This window comes from Caretta caretta, chromosome 1 (assembly GCF_965140235.1).
Source record: "Caretta caretta isolate rCarCar2 chromosome 1, rCarCar1.hap1, whole genome shotgun sequence".
Taxonomy (NCBI): Eukaryota; Metazoa; Chordata; order Testudines; family Cheloniidae; genus Caretta; species Caretta caretta.
The window spans coordinates 11,991,449-12,015,066 of record NC_134206.1 but is presented as its reverse complement, the minus strand read 5'-3'; the positions used below and the strand labels follow the sequence as shown (position 1 = coordinate 12,015,066).

The following is a 23,618-nucleotide window of genomic DNA, read 5'->3' as shown; positions in this document are numbered from 1 at the left end:
TGACAGTGATAGAGAAGGCAGGCAAAAATCAGGGATTCAGTTCTGGAGAGATTGAGTTTGGGTTGAAGGGGGCACATCCAAGAGGAATAGTCAGAGAGGCATCTGAAGACTATAATAATTCTCTCCTTCTGTCTAGTTTAACATCACGTTAATTATTCTATTAAATATTTCCCTTGTTCAAAATAGCAGCAGTGTTAAAGAAATTAAAACAGATACAGTGAAGGACTCAATGCACTAAGGATTAAGTAATAAATGCTATCGCACTCACAAACCCTTTCCCTGCCTGGCAGAAAGTCTAGGTGAGGCTCAAGGGTCTTGCAGATTTAGTCCAAAAGAAAGTCCAGCTTTCCTACTCCATCCCAGGTTTCACTCTGTGGTGGGCTAACAGTGTCACACAGCATGCCACAGTTCCAAAACACCTATAAATGATTTGTTTACATAGAAGTGTATTAAGGCTGCAAGTAACATAGATGGTTAGTGATATGAGAGTTGTAGGCTGTCAAGGTTCCTCCCCCACTCTGAACTTTAGGGTACAGATGTGGGGACCTGCATGAAAACCTCCTAAGCTGACTTTTACCAGCTTAGGTTAAAACTTCCCCAAGGTACAAATTAATTTTACCCTTTGCCCTTGGAATTTCCACTGCCACCACCAAACTTTAACTTGGTTTACTGGGAAACGTAGTTTGGACAGGTCTTTCCCCCCAAAATCCTCCCAACCCTTGCACCCCACTTCCTGGGAAAGGTTTGGTAAAAATCCTCACCAATTTGCATAGGTGACCACAGACCCAAACCCTTGGATCTTAGAACAATGAAAAAGCATTCAGTTTTCTTACAAGAAGACTTTTAATAGAAGTAAAGGAATCACCTCTGTAAAATCAGGATGGTAGATACCTTACAGGGTAATTAGATTCAAAACATAGAGAATCCCTCTAGGCAAATCCTTAAGTTACAAAAAAGACACACAGACAGGGATAGTCATTCTATTCAGCACAGTTCTTTTCTCAGCCATTTAAAGAAATCATAATCTAACACATACCTAGCTAGATTACTTACTAAAAGTTCTAAGACTCCATTCCTGTTCTGTCCCTGGCAAAAGCAGCATACAGAGACACAGACCCTTTGTTTCTCTCCCTCCTCCCAGCTTTTGAAAGTATCTTGTCTCCTCATTGGTCATTTTGGTCAGGTGCCAGCGAGGTTACCTTTAGCTTCTTAACCCTTTACAGGTGAGAGGATTTTTCCTCTGGCCAGGAGGGATTTTAAAGGGGTTTACCCTTCCCTTTATATTTATGACATAGGTCTGTGCATTTCTACTTCACTTCAGGTAGGAACAGTTGGAATGATGCTGTGGGACACTTCAGCAGGCCACCAAGGAATCAGAAGCCAAAAACATAAGGAAATGAGCAGTGGTGCAGGCATAGGTTTGAAATACCAAATAACTATACACATTAACTTGAGCCCCATTGAAATTATTTTTAAAACAGACGTACCAGAAGCCATTCAAGATGTCTAATCATTAGTTAGAGACATTTTTAGACTTGAAAAATCCCAAATGCATTTAAAAACCAGTTCTTCCCTCTTTTCCTTAGCTGCCAAAACTCACTGTTGCTATTGCAGTTGTTGATATTACCAGCACTTAGATCAGTGTAAGAATTTAAAGTAACTTGAAGGCCCGAACTCACGCTTTGGCAGGTACAATGCCTTCACTTCACCTCTGTTATTACATGAAGGGTTATACACTTATGAACTGAGACACCAGAAAGGCTAGTGATACAAGAGACATGGATAGCTTGAACAGATGGAGGGAAAAGTAAACACATTTTGAAAAAAACAGGGGAGTAAAGGAAAATGAGAGAGTTGGGAAAAAAAAAAACTTAAGACCAATTTGTGTAGCTCCATGACCTCCCTCTAGGATTTCTTTTGTTTCTATTTACCAACTCATATTCCCTTTTCAAAAAGCTTTTAAAATGCCTGTGTGTGATTATTGTTACACTGTTATGTTGATTGCAATAACTTGTCTGTTCTCTCCTGCACGTCAGCAGGTAGAGAGACAAACAATCCTACCAGCAAACACAAAAGAGAACATTGTTTGGGTTACTCCAGCAGTTCAAGTTATTTATTTATTTATTTATTTTGAAAAAAACTTTTAGCAGAAATTGTGTCAATGGCTAATGGAGATTTTTTTTAACAATAAGACAAAAGTCTATCAGACTTATACACTTATTGTAGACTCAAAATAAAAGTTTCTCTGGCAAAAATCAGCCAGCTAAAATTTAATACATTTTTAAAAATTAGTACTTTAAATCAGCACTGGAGAGAAAAATAATAAAATACAGCTATCTCCCCAACATCACAGCATATTTTGTTAACTTAAATTTGTTTTGTAGCAATTAAACATTGGAGGATCTAGTTTAACAATGACATGAGCAAACAGTAATATGGCGAATGAGTACCTTTACCATTGTAACAACAAACAGGAAGTGTGAATAGGTACGTTGCTAGGCATAAGGCTTACGGCCAAATGCTTCCAACTGTCCCAATAAATGCGAATATTGGCTATAACGTCATTTTTTAAAGTATGTTCATGCTGCTATAAAAGTATTTGGTTACATTTTGGTAATAATGGGCAAAGGAGTCCAGCCCTGAGTAGCTGTGGCAGAGGATCAAAGTAGTTTACCTTCTGACAGAGCTGAAATCTTTATCTGTAAATCAGATTCTATTTTAAATAATGTCTGTAAGAAGTAAACCAGGGGAATCACAGAAACATCTCCTGTTAGAATTGCTTAGACTTGTAAGGATTTGTGGGCTGCTGGGTTAAAGGCTCTCAGGCTGATGAGATGAGCCTGGCACATATGGGAGCTGTAAGAACCTGGCCCTACATGCTTTCCAAAGGATTAGGGGAAGGCCCACGAAAAAGCCAAAAATGAGGCTCTGGAGAGAAACGGGACTGAGGCCATAAATTAGAAGGATGATACCTGCCTCTGCTGATCGCAAGAGACACTGGAGTTTGTAAGCCATTGCAGAACACTCTTCAGCTAACTCTGGAAGGAACAAATAGAAGGAAAAAGAGAAATAATAATCCATCTCCCCGCCCCAGGAAAATCTGACTTCTAAAATCCTGTCAATTTAAACTTGGTGAGAAGCAAGGTTTTAAACCTAAACTTAACTAAAACTAGCTAAAAGCGTCTCACAGTTGGAGGGACTTTGGAAAGACAGGAAATGAAGGGGACTGCTTAGCTAGGATAGCCCTCTCCTAGGGACAGGCCACTAATGTCGTTGAAATTCCTATCTCCATCTGTTGGAAGGAGCCAAATTACCCACTGTATACACTGAACCAGGGGCTTCTCTGCATTGCATCATGGTGGTTTACCTGCTTTATGCCATACTTTGAACACCAAGGTTTGTTGTGGATCCAACAGAAGTTCTTTGGATAGCCTATTAAGAATAAAGTCATCATAATCTGTTATGCAGAACAATAATATTTGTCAGAAGCTAGCAAGGCAAAGTGTCTCTGGAATTTCAATAACATTTTGTCTACCTTATGAAAAGTATTATCTGAGTAATGGGGAAAAACAACAGTGTAGGTCCTTAAAAGTGCAATGTACATAATTACCACTACATAGGTTTGTTTTCTGCTTTTTTTTTCCTTTCTTATTCTAAAATATTTTTAAATTAGGGTAGTGAAAACAGCAGGGAAAAAGGGAGAGAGAGATAACAGTGAAAATACTATCAAGCACTATAGTAACAAACTTTTAATAAAGATTAAGATGGCCACCTGAAACACTGTAACCTAATTTCTGAAAAAACACCTCTCCAAAATAGTGATGAGACAAAATCCTTTACTTCCCCCAAAGCATTTTCAAGTCACTTGGCATATTTCTAGTATTCAAGATTGGCTCTGAGCACAAACAACCTTAGAGAATAAAACTTGTAACTGCAGCTATCAGTGTCTGAATGATTGGTCTCTGCATTATAAGAACAACTGTCTAGCCAGCAAACCTGTCTCTGTGCAGTTACTGGTATAATTTCCAAGCAGTCTATGACTGACAAGTTAGTGCCGAACATGCTAAATACAGTTTATTTATTGAGAGACAATGTGGGAGAGATAACGTCTTTTATTGGACCAACTTCTGTTGGAGAGAGAGATGAGTTTATCCAGAGAGCTCTGTGTAAGCACCAAAGCTTGTCTCTCACACTAACAGAAGTTGGTCCAATACAAGAAATTACCTCGCCCACCTTCTCTCTCTAATATTTTGGGACCAACTCAGTTACAACACCACTGTATACAACAATGGAAGATATTTTATTTACTGATTCACAGTGGTTGGTCCCTTTCAGTTTAGAAAATCCTAATGGCAACTGCTTTAGATTTAATTCAAACACCTGACTGCAAAACTTTGCAGAAACCATGAGATCCCCACCACAGACATACTAGTGTAAGTTATTTATTAATTGTATTGTGGACCAAGAACCCCAGCCATGGACCAGGACCCCATTGTTCTGGACACCATACAAACTTAATAAAAAGACATGAAAGTGCAAAGAACTTCGCTAACATTAATGAATTAATCCTCACGACAGCCCTGTGAGGTAGAAAATGTTATCAGCTCCATTTTACAGGTGAGGAAACTGAAGCACAGAGATGTTAAATGTCTTGCCTAATATCACCTGAGAAGTCTATGGTACAGCCAGAAATACAGCACAGGTCTGACTCCTGGTCCTGTGTTTTAGCCCAGACCATACCTTCCCTCGTACAACTCAATCCAGACATTATAGGCACTAGAGCTACTGCAAGATATGCAAACACGGATTTTCAGCTGTGACAAGCTTAGCAAGGCTCCTACTGCTTTGGCCGGAGAAAGCCTCTCTCTGTTTACTTGGTTAAAGCTGCTGCTTCTAGACCACAAGGGGACTTGCATAAAACTGTGAGTGGTGATAAAATAACACATAGGAATCATAACAGAACAGGTCCAGTTACTGGAGGACCACTTTGCTAAGTGCATCTATTCATTCAATGTCTGGCCACTGGCTGCCAGACACCATGGCTATGAAAGTGTCTGCCTCTGAAAGGCATTACGTACCTTGTTTGCCGCTGAAAGTCCCAAACTGGTGACTCAGCGTTTTCTATTATTGCAGTGGCTATTGGAGCATCTGCATCAGCAACCGCAAACGTCACATAGCTACTGGGTGCTGTCACTCCACGTTCAGTGAGAGGACTCCCTAAAATATAATGAATTGTGGTTAGAATAAGGCAGATGATTAATTATTTCATAAAAAAATTAAGTATTGTGTTACAACAGAACAAACCTATTAGCTACAGATAATAATGGTTTCACCTTGTGACAAAGATAAAACCTGTGCATCATGGCAAAGGCCAGCTCAGCCTGACAGCTGGTGGTTTCCTTAGGGTAGCAGAGCAAGCCCAGGAAGCTCCTGACATTCACTAGCTCCAGTTAGGATATGAGTGGAGTGCAAAATACTAGCGTGTACCTTTACTATGAAAGTGACTCTAAAAATGACATTGGGGTTCTGTGATTGTTGATTACATATAAAAATTTGCCCAGTTAAGGGTGTTTGTTTGTTTTTTTAAAATAAATATTATCTGCCTTGCAAACGTATTTCAGGATCCAAAAGTCAAACTGGGTTATTTCTGGCTCATCTCACCAGTAACCAGTGTTACAAATTCCTCCTGACAAATTTTGCTTTCAGTTACACCTGAGCAACACCATTCTCATCAATAGGGTTTTGTAGGTATAATAGGGGCAGAACTGGTCACATAGTTAGAAATTAGACAGCAATTTTGTGGATAATGCACAACCCAAAATAGAACCTAACTCACTCTCCCAGATGTGGAATAGGTCCAGAGAAAGGCTGCCAGGATGATCAGAGAATGGAGAACCTACCGTACGAGAGGAGACTTAAGGAGCTTGTCTGTTTAGCCTGACTAAATGAAGGCTGAGAGGAGATATGATTGCTTTCTATAAATACATCAAAGGGATAAATACCAGAGAGGGAGAGGAGTTATTTAAATTAAGTTAAGGGCCAATGTTGGCAGAAGAACAAATGTATAAACTGTCCATCGATAAGTTTAGGCTTGAAATTAGACAAAGTTTTCTACCCATTAGAGGAGTGAAGATTGGAACAGCCTTCCAAGGGAGTAGTGGGGGCAAAAAACCTAACTTGTTTTAAGACTGAGCTGGGTAAGTTTATGGAGAAGATGGCACAATGAGATTGACTACAACTGCATATGGCCCATTCATGACTGCTGTTTGCAAATATCTCCAATTGACTGAGGGGGAGGGCTGTGACTACAGAGAACTCTTTCCCGGATGTCTGGCTGGTGGGTCTTGCACATGCTCAGGGTGTAGTTGATCACCATATTTGGGTTCAGGAAGAAATTTTCCCCCAGGTCAGACTGGCAGAGACCCTGGCGGTTTTTTCGCCTTCCTCTGCAGCATGTGGCATGGGTCACTTGCTGGTTTGAACTAGAGTAAATGGTGGATTCTCTGTAACTTGAAGTCTACAGCTACAGACTAGGGACCGAATGGCTAGGCAGCAGTTCTGCGGAAAAGGACCTAGGGGTGACAGTGGACGAGAAGCTGGATATGAGTCAGCAGTGTGCCCTTGTTGCCAAGAAGGCCAATGGCATTTTGGGATGTATAAGTAGGGGCATAGCGAGCAGATCGAGGGACGTGATCGTTCCCCTCTATTCGACATTGGTGAGGCCTCATCTGGAGTACTGTGTCCAGTTTTGGGCCCCACACTACAAGAAGGATGTGGATAAATTGGAGAGAGTCCAGCGAAGGGCAACAAAAATGATTAGGGGTCTGGAACACATGAGTTATGAGGAGAGGCTGAGGGAGCTGGGATTGTTTAGCCTGCAGAAGAGAAGAATGAGGGGGGATTTGATAGCTGCTTTCAACTACCTGAAAGGGGGTTCCAAAGAGGATGGCTCTAGACTGTTCTCAATGGTAGCAGATGACAGAACGAGGAGTAATGGTCTCAAGCTGCAGTGGGGGAGGTTTAGATTGGATATTAGGAAAAACTTTTTCACTAAGAGGGTGGTGAAACACTGGAATGCGTTACCTAGGGAGGTGGTAGAATCTCCTTCCTTAGAGGTTTTTAAGGTCAGGCTTGACAAAGCCCTGGCTGGGATGATTTAACTGGGAATTGGTCCTGCTTCGAGCAGGGGGTTGGACTAGATGACCTTCTGGGGTCCCTTCCAACCCTTATATTCTATGATTCTTTAAATCAAGATCTGAGGACTTCAGTAACTCAGCCAGAAGGTGTGGGGGCCTATTGCAGGAGTGGGTGGGCGAGGTTCTGTGGCCTGCAGTGTATCGGGAGGTCAGACTAGATGATCATGATGGTCTCTTCTGGCCTTGAAGTCTATGAGATTTGTGTTGGCTCTGCAGGGCCCTCATACTGATCGGTGACTGAATACATTCCTGTACCAAGCACAGCTATTTAGAACGATTACAACACAGGAACCCATCTCCTGTCAGGCTTGAAATAAGGAAATGTGCACCAACTTACAGACAAATGCAAGGTGCCAAAGATGTCCAAGGGTTAGTAAGTTTTTTTATGTAATGTCTCACAAACATTACATAACAGGGATTTAGGCTCAGAACATCCCAGTAAGGTATTAACCCCACGTATAGATAAAGAATTGAGGCAGAGAGAGAAATAAGCTCTGTCTACACTACACTCGCCCCCCCAAAAGAAACCTTCCCCCCACTTCTACCACCAGTCAGCTCCCATGGCAGCAATACGTGGGACTTCTTGACCTACTAAGGTGCTGGCAGCCTCTGGGTTTTTGCCATAGTGTCATCTAGACATTCTCTGAGCAGGGATGAATATGGTGGTTAGAGCACTGGTGGCCACTGGCACCTCACCTGCACTTGTTCTCCCACAGGTCCTATCACTGGTGGAGCAGCACCAGTGGGAAATTTTAGGGGGAAAAAAGTAGTGCATAAAAGGCTTAAGTCACTGGCTCTCAAACCTTTGTATTGGTGACTCCTTTCACACAGCAAGCCTCTGAGCGTGACCCCCTCATAAATTGAAAACACATTTTTTTATATTTAAGACTATTATAAATGCTGGAGGCGAAGCGAGGCTCGGGGGTGGAGGCTGACAGCTCACGACCCCACATGTAATAACCCCATGACCCCTCGGGGTCACGTCCCGCAGCTTGAGAACCCCTGAGCTAAGTGATTTGCTCGAGGAAACAGTCCACCCCACAGCAAAGAACAACTGATCTCCTGTGGCCCAGTCCCTTTTCTTAACCACAAGGCCATAGATAATGGACTCTGACTAGCCTTCCGTACCGTGGTTGTAAAATCGGATTCTAAAAGCTTTAGGAAACACTGTTTTTAGTACAAGTGCAGACAGAGGCTTAATAACAAGCTGAGCTACCACAGACGCCATACATTTTGCAACGCAGAGGAGAAAGCTTTGCAAGGCTTTTGTTACAAGCCGATTATTATGACTTGTATAAAAATAGTTCGGGACTGGAAACACAAACACTTCCCCCCAATTTTTTGTTTTCTAAAAACCTGGGAGAAGTCTTGTGAGAAAAAAGATAAAGTAATCAGTTAATTGGCTTGACCTAGTTTGGCTCCCCTGGCAGACAATGTGCATTCACAGTAACACAAGGTCATATCTAGGAATCTGGACACTTTCAAAAACTGGAAGACATGGAATATAAAGTACCTCAGAAAGCATTGGGTGCTATATATTCTGTGGCCATCTGCACTGAATTATATTGGAAAAATGAGGAGCTATGAGTCTGGCCTGATTTGTGCCCTTTGGGAGGGTCCTTCAACAGAGGATTCCCACCCCCCAATTTTCTCTCTGTTTTGCAATTCTTCTTCTTAGATGGTGTCAACACTAGCAAAGCTTTGCAGCCATAATTCACTATGCTGTAGTTCTAACAGCGGTAGCAGCTGTAGTAGACAGAGAATTTTGGTATTTTTACCACTGTGCTGTCTAATTGCCAGCGGAGCTGTTCCGGTGATGAATTACAGCTACGTGATTGTCTGGTAGGTGAGGCTTTAATCAAGGAGGTGGGGTGGACAGGACTCTCTCTGGAACCAGATACCACTCCTCTATCAGCCAGAGAGGTTGCTATTGATCACTTCCTCCAGTATGCTATTGGAGTGTCTCTGTGGGCTGCACTCCATATAAAAAAAATAAGGGTGGTTTAAGCAGCCTGCTGCATTTTACAAAAATTAGATGCAGCACTTGGGCTCCTGGCAAGTTCAGCAGGAAAAATACATTCAACTTTTCTTCCAGTGGACTGAACTGAAACCCTTACCACAGGATTTCCAATGAAGGATCAGAAAGAAGGCTCTGTGAGAAGCATCTCATTAGGATCCACTGACTATCATGGTAACAACAAGGTAAGCAGCTACTGCACTATGCCCCTGATTTTATTAAAGTGAAGAAAGTGATTTAAAATCAGGGGCATAGTGCAGTAGCTGCTTACCTTGTTGTTACCATGATAGTCAGTGGATCCTAATGAGATGCTTCTCACACAGCCCTCTTTCTGATCCTTCATTGGAAATCCTGTGGTAAGGGTTTCAGTTCAGTCCACTGGAAGAAAAGTTGAATGTATTTTTCCTGCTGAACTTGCAAGGAGCTATTATTGTTACAAGTGACAGCCAATATTATTGTAACTAAAATGATGTTAGAGGAAAAAAAACTATTTTTTACAGTTTACTTTGTGTTTGGTAGCACTTTATGTATAGTCAGTTTAACTGGTTCCCCCATTTTTAATTAAAATGGGAAAATGTGATTGTAAAACCACAAAAATTGGCAGGAGGCTCAGAGACAGGGTTACTACCTGCAGCTAGGTTTAGCTAATTTTTTGAAACTGACTAGCTATTAAGTTGACAATGTTTCATTAAAGTTCCAGAAAAAAATGTCATCCTTAATGTACTAGACAGTAACATTCATTCTACCCTTGTTATCTATAGTATCACAATGAACTTTTCCTTATTAAGATAAATATTGTTGCTGAAACAGGCATAAAATAGTTTCTCCAACTCTTTTCCGTTTGCGAGCATCTCTCTCGGTATTCACAAACAATTCCATCTTAAAACTCACACAAAAGAAACATTGTTTATTGTGTTCCAAAATCCTTTTAGTAGCAAATAGTATTGCATCAAGTTCCTGAACACACACACAGACTACGACCTTCAGAAGATTATAGAATCATTGTTCATTCAAAAAAACAAGTTGGACTCCGAGTGTACCAGCAGCACTTGTGCTTAAAGCACGGTTGGTCAATCATCATTTTATTCTTGCTTTTGCAATACCTCATGCCAGTAAACTCTGGTGGGCAATCATTTAAATTTATTCATCTACATTGTTACACAGTAGATTGTAACTGGACCATTTCTAGGAAAAACTTCAAAGCTTTAGCTAATCTGGGCCTTCCTGCACAGTCCTTCCTGGCAGTATTGCTTTTATTATTAATATTTATTGTTTGCATTCAGGTATTGCCTAGACCCTAAAGGCTCCAATCAGGATTAAGGGCCCACTGTGCTAAATGCTAAACACACACATGCGCGTGTGCATGTGCGCACACACACAGGGGCCAAGATGTGGAGGAGTGAAGGTGCACTGGGATGTATGTGGAAATCTCAAGGGATTGATTCACTTCTTTTTCAACAAAAAGACCTTCATTTAGTACTGACTGCAGGTGGCAGGAATAGCAGACAGCTTAAAAAAAATTAAAAAGCCAGCAAACGTGTCACCTTAGGAGCACACCAAGTGCTAAGTATAATCTCACTAAAATGGAATATTTTAAAATATGTTCAGAATTAATAGATTGGAAGATATATTAAAAAGTAATTATTGGTGCTCATCATCATGGTAACTGGGCATCTAAATATCATTCTCATTTAACAAAGTGGAAAACTGACACAAAATGACTTGCTCAAGGTTACCGTGAGTTCATTCTAATCTTTATAGATTCTTACATCACCCCTTATCACCACAGATTCTGGCAGTTCCCAGATTTCTAGTTTTGTGTCACTAGCTTAGTTCCAGAAATGAATAAGCTGAAAATTGCTAGTCTGAAAGAATGTCTTCTATTAACATTGCCTAGAATTAAGGATGGGCAAATAGGCTGCTATTCGGATGAGCCTCTGACTCCAGAATTCAGTAGTCATTTCAACAAGTGTATTTTTTTAACATTACGCTGCTCGTTTACATTTTGCCCATGTCCATTGTGCATGGAGAATAGAAATAGAATGGGCAGGTTCACTTTCTGATGCTCATGAACTAACATGATGATGTAGTGGTATGGGGCTGCAGCTCTGCAGGGGAATATTTAAATCCAAATGAAAATTGTTCTGATTGAAATTCAAAACATAATGAAAACATTCCTGTTAATATTAAGTTTTGTAAAATCTCTTGGGAATTGCTTTTTTTAAAATTGCTGCAAAATATATGTTCTTTTAAAAGATACTGTCAGCTATTTTACAAGAAAATTTCTTACCTTTTAAACTTAAGTGCATTGCTCTTTCCACAAGGATAGTGACAGCAAATGTGTTTTCCAGATCCTTTGCGTTAATCTCCTCAGATGGTTTCACAACAGGGATTTCTGAGCTTGAGGAATTCAGTTTGTGATTGTTGCTTTTCAAGACTTGCTGGCCTGTGTCAGGAACCTTCTCTGTACCTTCATCTTCACTGTTACTGACATCTTCAGCACACTCAAATCCATGAGCAGAATTAATATGAGCATGAGTAGAAGCAAGTGTAAGGTGAACTCGTACAGCAGCTCCTGACAGGTTTGAAGCATTGCGCCTGAACACTGGATAGATACCTGTAACAGGGTATTTACAAACAAAGAAAAGACAAAATTTAGTATCTTGGAAAGAGCGGTTATATTTCATGAAGACAAAAGTCTGTTTTCAGATCTGTGGGGTGGATCTCAAATCTGGTAATGTCATCTCTACACAAACAGATCCCCCAGGAGTTGTTAGTAACATCAGTCTGTAAAGGAAAAAAGCAATGGGCAACTCTAGAAAAGTTAATTTTTCATTTTCCCATGGACAGCTGAAATTAAGATATACTGCACTTTTCTCTCAACTTCATATGTGAATTGGAAACACTGCCTTTGGCATGATTTTGTGACCGTATCCAGGAAACAAAATTCAGATACAGCCTGTGCAGAGTTTTTATTCTGAGGGTTTTTTACCTGCAGTTTCTAGTTTTAACCACACCAGGTTCAAGCCTGGCCAAATGAGGATCAAATGACTTGTCTGGAACAGGGGTTCTCAACCTCTTTCTTTCTGAGGCCCCCCCCGCAACATGATAAAAAAACTCCCCGGCCCACCTGTGCCACAACAACTGGTTTTCTGCATATGAAAGCCAGGGCTGACATTAGGAGGTAGCAAGCAGGGCAATTGCCTGGGGCCCATGCCACAGGGGTCCCTGCGAATCTAAGTTGCTCAGGCTTTGGCTTCAGCCCCAGGTGGTGGGGCTCAGGGCCCCAGGTTTCAGCCTCATGCAGTGGGGCTTCGGCTTTCTGCCCTGGGCCCTAGCAAGTCTAACGCTGGCCCTGCTTGGAGGACCCCCTGAAACCTGCTCACGGGGGGCCTTGGACCCCTGGTTGAGAACCATTGGTCTAGAAGATCAGACTGCAAGTTGGTGGGTGACCTGGAATTGATATCATAGTGATGTATGAAATATAGAACCAGAACAGAATAGAACAGAAAACTCCAAGGGTTTTTCCAATTTTCTAGTCCTTTACTTTAACTACTAGCAGACAATACAGGTTTCTTGAGTGAACTCTAACCAGTGGCTCCTTTGCTGTGCTATTGTGCCTGATCATCATTAATACTAGTTCAGTGATTCAGATTCTAATGAGGAATCCTTCCTCAAGTCACTAACACTAATTCTTCACCCATTTATTGACCATCATTACCAAATTCTTCACCAATATAACTCACTAAGCTTTGAACTTTGACGTAAGTGTTTTAACCTTGCTCATCTTTTCAAGAAAACAACATGAGCCAACAACATAGAAAGGACAAAACAAGGCTGCAACTGGTTTGCTTCAGACAACTACATATGGATGAGGTTAAACCAGCTAAAAAGTACATAAGGAAATGGAATAAAAGGAGGAATGAAGTGTAAGAATTTTCTTTATAGACTGACCACTGACTGTGAGTGTTCTCCTTGACCTCTGTCCAAGTGCTGCAAGGTCCACAAAAGCAGAGCCAATAAGGCGATCTGTATCAAGTGGTCTTTCAACGTTGTTTTCTTTCCCATAAGCCCGCCACACTTGGATTTCTAGCTTCTCCTCTCTGAAGTACCACAACAGTGCTTGGCTCCTTGTAAGTTCCATCTCTTTTGTTTTCTTAAACATCACTGTAACTTGTTTTTCATCTTCAGTTAATTTTGGCCTCTGAAGTAAAGTCAAAATGGCTTCCTGATCGTACAATTTATATCGGAGATAGCAGTAAGTGCTTTTATTTATGTGCGTCTGGCCTGCAAGTAGCATGCAATGCACCGGTAACCACACTCTGGGGGTAGAAATGGTTACAGTGGCGGGATTTTTGCTCAGATGCCATTCGTCATCATCATCCATACTATCTTCATGGGTTTCCTCATGATTCCAGCCTAAAAGCTTAGCAGCCTCCACAACTCGTTCTCTGTCACCATGATGAGCAAAAGTAATAGAAAGCTCCAGCCCTCCTACTATGTTTTCCATGATGTTTGTGCAATGAGAAAGCACCAAATCCTCAGGTAGGGTTACTGAGTACCATCCTGTAATACCTTCAACAGAACAACAGAGAGTAATCAGACTCAATCATTTCATTTTTGAGAAATGCAAATAGAAAAAGGGATTTTTTCCCTTCCGGATCACTGTTCCAGAACCAATACTTGGAAAAGTTTATTCCTCTTGAAAGCATTTGGTTCATATAAGTATTTGCCACCTGTCAAGGTTAAAAATGATCCGGCCTTAAAAATAATAATAATAATAATAATAATAACAATAAAATAAAAAAAATCACATGATCCGGATTACCATTTTACTTTATTTTCCACTTAATTAATGATATGGTTTTACAAGTGAATATCTCATGAAGATCTAGTCAATAAAGCTGGGATTCTTAACTTCCAGATGGAATATACAAACCAATTGTTTTTTAAACTCTTAAGGTTTGAGAAAGTGGTTGCTAAAATCATATTCAGACTGCAGTGTAAATAAACAAGATTATAATCAGAATCTCTTGATTTCAAGGCCTGATAGTTTCCAACCTGTCAGTGCCAGAAGTGGTCATTTTACACTATGGAAATCTGGGAATCCAACCTGTTGTTTTCTCATTGTATGAGCGTTTGTTTATAGCTGTTGCATATCACATATCCCTGACTGAATATTGCAAGTTCTAGATTTTAGGCCAGTGTAGTTTTCAGTCCCTAGAGTTGTTAATACATAGCACTTGCACCAAAAAATTCAGACAATTAATATTCACTGGGTCAGTTCACTGTAGGTGTGTATTTTTCCATTTTCTTCTTATGTCCTGCGCATACTTCTAGATAATAAGGGCTAATAGTGCACATCTGATGAGAAAGAAGCCAAAGAGCTGTGCAACACATATTCATAGTCTAATATAATAGCTATTCCCAACTTCAAGAATGAATCTCATTTTCACATGGGCTACCTCCTAGCAGATCAGCAGATCATAGCATATCCCAGCAGATGATTTTCAATGAACTTCAGTTAAATGTGATTTTAATAAGGAATCTAATAAAAAAACCCTAATGCTTATGAGAGAACTTTGGCTTCAGAAAATAGGAAGCAAAACATGTAACCCACATAAGCAATACAGTATGTTACTACGGAAGTACTGTTTATATTGATAATGTCAGTAATATGGCATTTCCACTTTACCTGATCTTTTGATCAACAGGTCTTTGGTTGGCACCCTGACTGTTCCAAGCAGGTAGTCTCCTGATGTTTGAGTTTTCATTGAACCAGTGGCTATAGAATCAAAATCAAAGATATCCAGACACATCAAGCTGGGGTTGATTTAAAACATGCACAAGTAATTCATAAAACATTAATCTCCTAGTGAGAGCTATATCATTTTGTTAGAAGAGATCTAAGTTCATAACATTGGCATATACTTCCCTCCATGAAAACAAGAAATGTGAAAGTCCACCAAGGAGGCACAACACACATTTGGTCAAACTCAGAGCGAAAAACGGTGGAGTAAATAACCACAGTTGTTGGAAATCCACAAGTAGTGCACTCTACTTATAGGATGTGTGCTCCAGCACTCTCGCATTTTGGGAGCAGTCTAAGGAGTACTTCCACTACCAACGTGCTCTAAAATAAGCATCAAAGAGCTATTGTACTGTCCACAGAGTAACTGAGTAGCTTACTCATGCCAACAGTTGAGTTTTTTTGCCTATCACTGAAGACTGATATCTTTAATTAAATTGTATTATTAGAATATTCTACAACATAATGCTATAAAAAGCTTGAAGAGGTCTCCGCTGTCTATGGAGACAACAGGAAAAGTTGCCATCATAAAATTGCATGCTATTTTTGAGATACTAGTGCCTTAATGCAGCCGGAGGAAAACAATCAATTAATCCGTTTAAATAAGATGTAAACAATGACACTTAATACCACTTTCAAAACATATCTTCCACTTTTAGAAATAATCTGTAACCTTCTTTACAAAAAGTTACCATTTCAGGCTGTGATCTCATCACATTTCAATCTAAGCAAGGTCAGGCAATGTCATTAGTTCAGTGGAAGACCTCCAGGGGAAACCCAGGGGGCTGCAGGAAATAATACTGATGTTTCAGGAGGAATGCGGTGTTGTTGTAGCTGTGTTGATCCCAGGATATTAGAGAGACAAGGTGTGGGGGGGTAATATCATTGCGGGACTTTAAGCAAGTCACTTAATTTCCTTCTCTTGTTTCCTCATCTATAAAATGCGGGTAACAAGGCTAACGTGCCTTTGTAATGGGTCCTGAAATCCTCATATGAAAGGTGCTATGTAAGTGCAGGCAGCATCACTACTCTATTACCTTCTTTTGGATGAGATGTAAAATTGACATCCCGACCACTTGTGGTCACTGAAAATCCCCTTGAAAACCAGCTGTAGCCCCAAGGGCTTGGCCAAAGTATAAGTGGAATAAATACATTTACCTAAACTTCAGTTACACAGTGAATATTCACTGTGTGTCCTATATCTGAGAAGTTAATGTCAATAACACCATTACCAATAGCCACCTAGGATTCCTACTCATTTGTGTTTTGCTTACCTGACTTGATGCTCCGGTGGTAGATGCAGAAGACTATCTGTGCAGATTGCAAGAGCTCCCCCAGACAACATGCTTCTCCGCTGCTTCTCTGGACGACGAGGTTACAAGGGAACTCAGTGTGGTGATCAAACTCCGGGCAGAAAGTCCGAGCCACAGCTCGGGTGGTACGCTTCTCCCCCTCAGGTAGGAAGGAGAGGTGCACAGACACATAGGCATTAACTCCCACTTCTGCACTGGATTGAAGTGAAGGGTTCTTTTCGGCCACAGCTCTTCAAGTAATAAGGAAAAAAAAGAGAGGGAGACGCACCAGGTAATCTAGTTAGAAGTACATATGTATGCCACCAAAATGAAGGGGTTTTTAACCCCTAGCTGAACAACGATAAGAACAAAACAGTGGATTCAATATGTGCTCTCAGGTCTTGTTTACACAGAGACTTTTTGGGAATCTCCCAGCCTTGATCTAGCACTGTAGCAGCTCCATCAGTGCTAGTAAAGGCAGGAATTCTAGTGTAGACTGGCTGCTGATAATTTTCAGCTCTTTTTTATCTCAACCTACTATGATCAGTAATGAAATGGCGGCCAAAACTGCTGTGGCCTGTCTATACTAGTGCCCCTACCATTGCTCACACCAGTGACTACAGCAGGAATGTGGGTACTCAGTGCCTAAAATCAGGTCCACGAGCGCTACCAGAACATCCCCTTTTGTAAAGGGGGCAGCAGGAACACTCCTCAGAGCAGCTGCTCCAGAAGGAAGCAAAGAGCAAGACCAAAACTCTTTTTAGACTTTGATTAGCTGATCCAAAGCTCACTGAAGTCAAAGGGAGTCTGTCCAATGGCTTTGAATCAGGGCCTGATTGAGGAGCCCATCAGTGCTGCTCAGAGAACAGGCCAAAGGACATTGCTCAGGAATGCTGGGAACCACTCTTGTCCTTAAAGAGCTGACTACTCTGTTTTAACCCTTCCTTATATAATGCACAAAGACTGCTGAGACTAACCTTCAAGCAATTCAGTTCTCTTAAAGTAGCATTCCTTTAAAAAAGAATGTTCAGTTTACTAATTAATTTAGTTTATGTGCCGTCGTGCAAAATCCCAATCAACGAGAAGAGGATCCAAAGCACAAAGATTGGCACAACCTCTTTTCCCTTTAATACAAAGTCTTTTATACTGGAAAAACCGTGGCTGAATTTAGCTCTGCTCAGTAAAATGAGGGGCCAAAAGGAATGGCTAGAGCCACATCTGTTATAGGCAGGTATTGTACAAGCTTCCTCCCTAGCCCAGCTTTGCTAATGCACCAAAGTCTTGAACTACACCACTGCCTGTTATTTCAGTTCCAGGCCTCTCTTGAGCAAACTGTACTAAACTCTCCAGTGATTTGGTGGACAAAAATAGCCACTGATGTTCTTTTCATAGTTATCTTCACTTCTGAACTGAACAAGATTTGAATCTAGATCTCCACAGATGAAAGGTTCACAAGTGACAATTTGTTCCACCACCATGGCACGCTATCCCCCTCACCCCCAAAAGTTATGTTAAGAGAAAATCTTGTCTTAGAATTAGATATTACCTGGCTGCTGCTTGCAAACCAGCTGCTCTGTGTATTTGTACAGAAATAGAAATGGCTTGAGCAGCTATTACTCCCACTGCTGTTTTTAGTGAATGTCTGTACCTCACACTCACATCAAGCAAGCCTGGATTTAAAAAAAAAAAAAAGAAAAGAAAAGAAAAGAAAGAAAAACATCCATCTATTTTTTTTTTTTAAATTACAGCCAAGGTTAACCAAGATTTATTCTATTAACGTAAATAATTTCATACCAAAAAATCTATGAAAAGGCAGCATTATTGTTGCATAGTTAAGAATGAAAATAAGTCAGGATTGAATGTCTAGATGCACTTTAGTTCAACCACCAGTTATTGCCTTGATACAGGAGTTACCGCATGAAATTCTACGGCCTGTGTTATGCAGGAGGTCCATCTAGATAATCCTAATGGCTCCTTCTGACCTTCCAATGTATGAATCTATAAAATGAAAGTTAAGGTTGCAGCTGCACAACCTTAACTCTGCCCTTTTGTGTGAATTCGTTATGATTCAGTCCTCACTTAGAATCACAGAATATCAGGGTTGGAAGGGACCTCAGGAGATCATCTAGTCCAAGCCCTGCTCAAAGCAGTACCAATCCCCAATTTTTGCCCCAGATCCCTAAATGGTCCCCTCAAGGGTTGAACTCGTAACCCTGGGTTTAGCAAGGCAATGCTCAAACCACTGAGCTATCCCTCCCCCACTACTTATATAATACCAAGATGTTGTGATTATATCAGACAGTTGCTTACAAACAGGGGGATGGGAGTAAAATGAAATATAAAATCCTCTGAAGATTTTAACATCTACAATACTCTCAAAGTTATCAGATTCCCTTTTGCCAATGCAAGTATATGTTCTGCAAGAAGCTCACTCCGCCATACCAGCAACCCTCTGTTTTTTTTCTCCTTGGTCACTCCCTCCAAGAATCCCTCTCCTTTATTCTTGTGGTTTACTCCTCTCAGACTCCATGTCACAACTGTGACATTGCACTCCATATTCTTTATGGAAATATTCTTATGATGTGAACATGACATAACTGAGATGTACTTTATGCAAGATGGGTCTTGTAAGACATCATTGGAAAGGTTACAATTTACTGAATGTGATTATCCAATTTGTATGCATGTATCATTTCTGTATCTAAAGCTAGGAATCATAGGCGTGTGTACGAGGTGTGCCCCGGCACACCCTAATGCAGGGGTTGGCAAGCTCTTCCCGCCTGGCCTGTCTGAGCTCCTGGCCAGGTAGGCTCCCACCCCCGGCCCCGCCTTCCCCCATCCCCCGCCGCCTCAGTGTGCCACGTCCAGGAGTGGCCCTGGACAGCGCTGCAGCGGCACGGCTCCAGCGGGACCTGAGCTCCTGCTGCCTGGAGCCGTGTGGTAAGGGGGTGGGGCTGTGAGCTCTGGTGGGCCAAACGGCAGGAGCTCAGGTCCTGCCGGAGCCATGCAGCTGCAGCGCTGTCCAGGGCTGCTCCTGGACGCAGCGTGCCGAGGCTCCAGAAGAGGCGGAGGCGGGGGTAAGCGGCATGGTAACGGGGGCTTGGATAAGGGGCAGGGAGCCCCAGAGACAGTCAGGGGACAGGGAGCGGGGGTGGATGGGGCAGAGGTTCGGGGGGGGGCGGTCAGGGGACGGGGAATGGGGGGTTAGATCGTGGGAGTTCCAGGGGTCTGTCAGGAGGCACGGGGATGGACAGGGGTTGGGGCAGTCATGGGACAGGGAGCGGGGGGGGGGTTGGTAGGGGGTGGCATCCTGGGGTGGTGGTTGGGGGGATCTGGGGGGGGGTGCGGTCAGGGGACAAGGAGCTGGATGGGTCGGGGATTCTGAGGGGGGCAGTCGGGGGGGCAGGAAGTGGGTGGGGGTCAGATGGGGGCAGGGCCAAACTGTTTGGGGAAGCACAGCCTTCCCTACCTGGCCCTTCATACAATTTTGGAACCTTGATGTGGCCCTCAGGCCAAAAAGTTTGCCCATGCCTGCCTTAATGTCTCAAAAAAAAAAAAAAAAAAAAAAAGGTGGCTTTGCATTTTAATTTAATCACATGATACGCTCTACATAGAAAGCCCGCGCTCGCTCGCCGCATGCATCCCCACTACTGCGGCACTGCATTACCATTGGTCCTCCCCTCCTCTCCCCTCCGACTACTATTCTGGAAAATTCTTTGACCTATATAAGCGACCGCATCAGGTGTGCCCAGCGCAGCATCTACAGGGTTTGTAATCTTTGTCGCGTGTACTCTACTGAAATAGCATAACAAGCCCGTGGCTTTACGTTTTAATTCAATCGTATGATACCCCCTTTTAAAATATGGATCGGTTCGTTGTTAAGATAAGAAAAGGAGCAGACAAGCTGTTCATGTGAAAGAGCCTTTTTGAAACTAGCATATGTAAAAAACAATGTCCCAACAGCGCCTCGACTCACTCATGATTTTGTACATTGAACGAGAATTGGCTTCGTCAGTTAATTACAAGATGTGATTGAGGAATTTAAGTCCATAACACCTGGTGAGCGACATCTCATTCTCTAGGACAGGAAGATGAAGAAACCTTAATCTGTTTTGGTCAATTTGGGTTAGCTTATTATCTGGTTAAAGATAAAGATCATGAAAATTGACTGTATCTTTGTATATGCCTGGTTATCACTACAGCAAAAATTTGGTATTTTGTGTCTCATTTTTTAAGTAAAGTTTAGTTGTTAATTTAAAAAAAAATTAAGTTTAGTTAAGTTTTAGTTTCTTTAGTTTGTTTGACGAAAAAAAATAATGTCCTTTATGATTGAGTATTCAATAAATGTTCGCCTTTAAAAAAAAAAATTCCCTGGGTGCACACCCTAAATGAAATGTGCTGCGCACACCTATGCTAGGAATACGGACTGTGTAACAATCACAACTGGGTGTGTATTGGGAAGACACCCACCAGACGACAGGCCATCAAATTTGATGAGCCATCAGGAAGGGACAACAAAACCATGAAGATCTCTCTCCCTCCTGGGAAGTGTCCGGGGATGTAACTGTGACACTGGTAGGTCAGGTGGTCTCGTCACCGGATACTAAACATTATCTGGGACTTCTTGTAACTTCCCACTGGGCGAGAGGGAGAGACAGAGAGAGGAAAAAAAAAAAAGTTTGGGAAACAAAGGATTCCTGCCTTATGTAAATCCTATTTAAGGGTGGGGAAGAAGGCAAACAGGACTCCTCCTTCTCCATGGCCTGTCTGCCCAAGAAGAAAGACTGCTAAAGGCGAGGGGTCCATACTGAGACAGGGATCCAGTCTGAAGAGAAATATAACTGGAACTCGGAACCACAGAAACTTTGCAACTTGTCTAAAATAACATTTAGGATAAGAGATTACATTTTGCAAAAAGAAAAGGAGTACTTGTGGCACCTTAGAGACTAACCAATTTATTTGAGCATGAGCTTTCGTGAGCTACAGCTCACTTCATCATTTCGTGAGCTACAGCTCACGAAAGCTCATGCTCAAATAAATTGGTTAGTCTCTAAGGTGCCACAAGTCCTCCTTTTCTTTTTGCGAATACAGACTAACACGGCTGTTACTCTGAAACCAAGATTACATTTTGTAACCTGTTTCTTAAGTATATTGAGCTTAGCTTGAGTATTCTGTTTTATTTGCTCAGTAATCTGCTTTGTTCTGTCTAGTATCAGACAGGTAGCTGTGTTAGTCTGTATCCACAAAAACAATGAGGAGTTTGGTGGCACCTTAAAGACTAACAGATTTATTTGGGCATAAGCTTTCATGGGTAAAAAGCCCTTTTTTACCCACGAAATCTTTTGCCCAAATAAATCTGTTAGCCTTTAAGGTGCCAGCGGACTCCACGTTGTTTTTGTTCTGTCTGTTATCTCTTATATTCACTTAAAATTCACCTTTAGTAGTTAATAAGCTTATTTCTTGTTTATAACATAACCCTGTGTGTATAATTCATAATTGAAGGGGGGGGGATAAGAGGCTGTGCATACCTTCCTCCACACTGAGGGAGGAGGCGGATTTCACAATAAATCTTTGGGTCTGCACCCCAAGGGAGATGGACAGCTGAGTGTGGGGGCAAGACCCTTAAGCTGAGCCTTCACAGAACTTATCTCAGTGTTTCATTCTGCAGTTTGGTGTGGCCCTGCCTGTGTGCTGGAGGAGGCGTAATAGAATTGCTTGGCTCAGCAAGACAGGTAAAAAGGGTACCCAGGCTGGCATAATAGACAGGCTCAGTGGTATCTCAGAACATCAAGTGGAATCCTAAGGGGGGGCAACCCATCACAACAACCACTTTTGTTCTGACTGAAGATTCCTAAAAGGATTTCCCTAAAAGTCTCTTCAGTGCTACTTTTGCATCATCTGGAAGAACCTCTGCAGGGTAGACAGGCTCCTTCCTGCTCCACAGGCTAAGCATGTTGCTTCAATTCTCTCCTCCCTTCTGGTCTGAGAAGTGGGAGACCAAACTGGAGACTCTCATGTGGCAGTGAGACGTGGTAGGCCCGGGGCTGGCTCATTCAAACAGTTTTCTAGTAAGTAAATACAATATAAGCCCAACCCTACACCCACTGAAGTCAGTGGAAGTTTTATCATTGATTTCCAACAGTGAGTTTTGACATCTTGGACTGGTAGGACCAACAGGCTGGATTATTATTAGGCTTCAATCAAGGTGAGTTTCTTTTGTTCTCCTTGGCAGTGGATACACACACTTCACTTTTTAAAAGAAAAGACTGTCTTCACTTACCTGAGGATCGTGGACGAAGTTCTTCTGAGCATTCGGTTCTTGGGACTAAAGGAAGAGTAAAGGTCTGTATCCCTACTTCTTCGCGGTGTTGCATTGTTACCATGGCACACAGGCGAGACAACGGCAAGGTCCCTTTTGCAACCATCTGATCTCTAACATTAGGATAATAGTACCTGCGGAAGACACACAGATGCATCAACCATGACGTTTTGGACAAGCTGTAGTGATTACTGGCTCTCAAGATTGAATACTGGTCAGCTTTAATTCACACATCTTGAGATACTTTCCTACATTTATAGAAACCCACACAACGGCAATTTTCCAAAAAGGTGAATAGTCTGAATACTCCAGAGATGATCGTTCTACAGCTGTATTGATGTGACAGGCACAGAAGGTCACCTATCAATACTGCAACTAGAAACTGGCATCTAAAAGAAAACAAGGGAAGGGACTAGCACAAAATAGACCAAACAATAAAATGTATGTAAATTACTAAGAGAGCCTGATGCAGGACAATGAAAAAGGATTTAAAAATCAGTAACAATACCATGAAGTTTATTCTCGGAGCACCGGTTTACCAACAATAAAGAAGATTTGAAAATAATGACTAGACAGTTCTTAACTGTGCTCTACAGCTATGAATTACAGTTTTAAAGCCAATGCATTCCATTTAGTGAATAATGATTAAATCAGGAGAAGGGTAACCACATACACACACTTAACTGTGCTTTCAGTATGAGTAGGGCCTACCAAATTCATGGTCCACTTCGGTCAATTTCACAGTCATAGGATTTTAAAAATTATAAATTTCATGGATTTCAGCTATTTAAATCTGAAATTTCATGGTGGTGTAATTGTAGGGGTCCTTACCAAAAAAGGAGGTGTGGGGGGGGTGGGGGAGGAGGGGTGCAAGGTTATTTTGGGGGGGGGTTGCGGTACTGCTACTCTTACTTCTGCGCTGCTGCTGGCAGCGGCACTGCTGTCAGAGCTGGGCGGCTGGAGAGCGGCGGCTGCTGGTCAGGAG

The 23,618-nt window shown here is 41.8% G+C and overlaps 1 protein-coding gene across 7 annotated transcripts in view; it reads right to left on the bottom strand.

The window, feature by feature from the left end:
- The window catches only part of C2CD3 (C2 domain containing 3 centriole elongation regulator), a 92,405-nt gene that overhangs the window by 32,662 nt on the left and 36,125 nt on the right, over positions 1 to 23,618 (bottom strand). For all 7 annotated transcript variants that reach the window (XM_048839255.2, XM_075125970.1, XM_075125971.1 and 4 more), the window contains 8 exons: positions 22,595 to 22,767; positions 17,861 to 17,984; positions 16,297 to 16,565; positions 14,909 to 14,998; positions 13,168 to 13,788; positions 11,504 to 11,830; positions 5,079 to 5,217; positions 3,368 to 3,432 (listed from right to left, as the gene is read on the bottom strand). In XM_048839255.2, the coding sequence (XP_048695212.2) occupies positions 3,368 to 3,432; positions 5,079 to 5,217; positions 11,504 to 11,830; positions 13,168 to 13,788; positions 14,909 to 14,998; positions 16,297 to 16,565; positions 17,861 to 17,984; positions 22,595 to 22,767 (1,808 nt within the window). The remainder of the gene's footprint in view (positions 1 to 3,367; positions 3,433 to 5,078; positions 5,218 to 11,503; positions 11,831 to 13,167; positions 13,789 to 14,908; positions 14,999 to 16,296; positions 16,566 to 17,860; positions 17,985 to 22,594; positions 22,768 to 23,618) is intronic.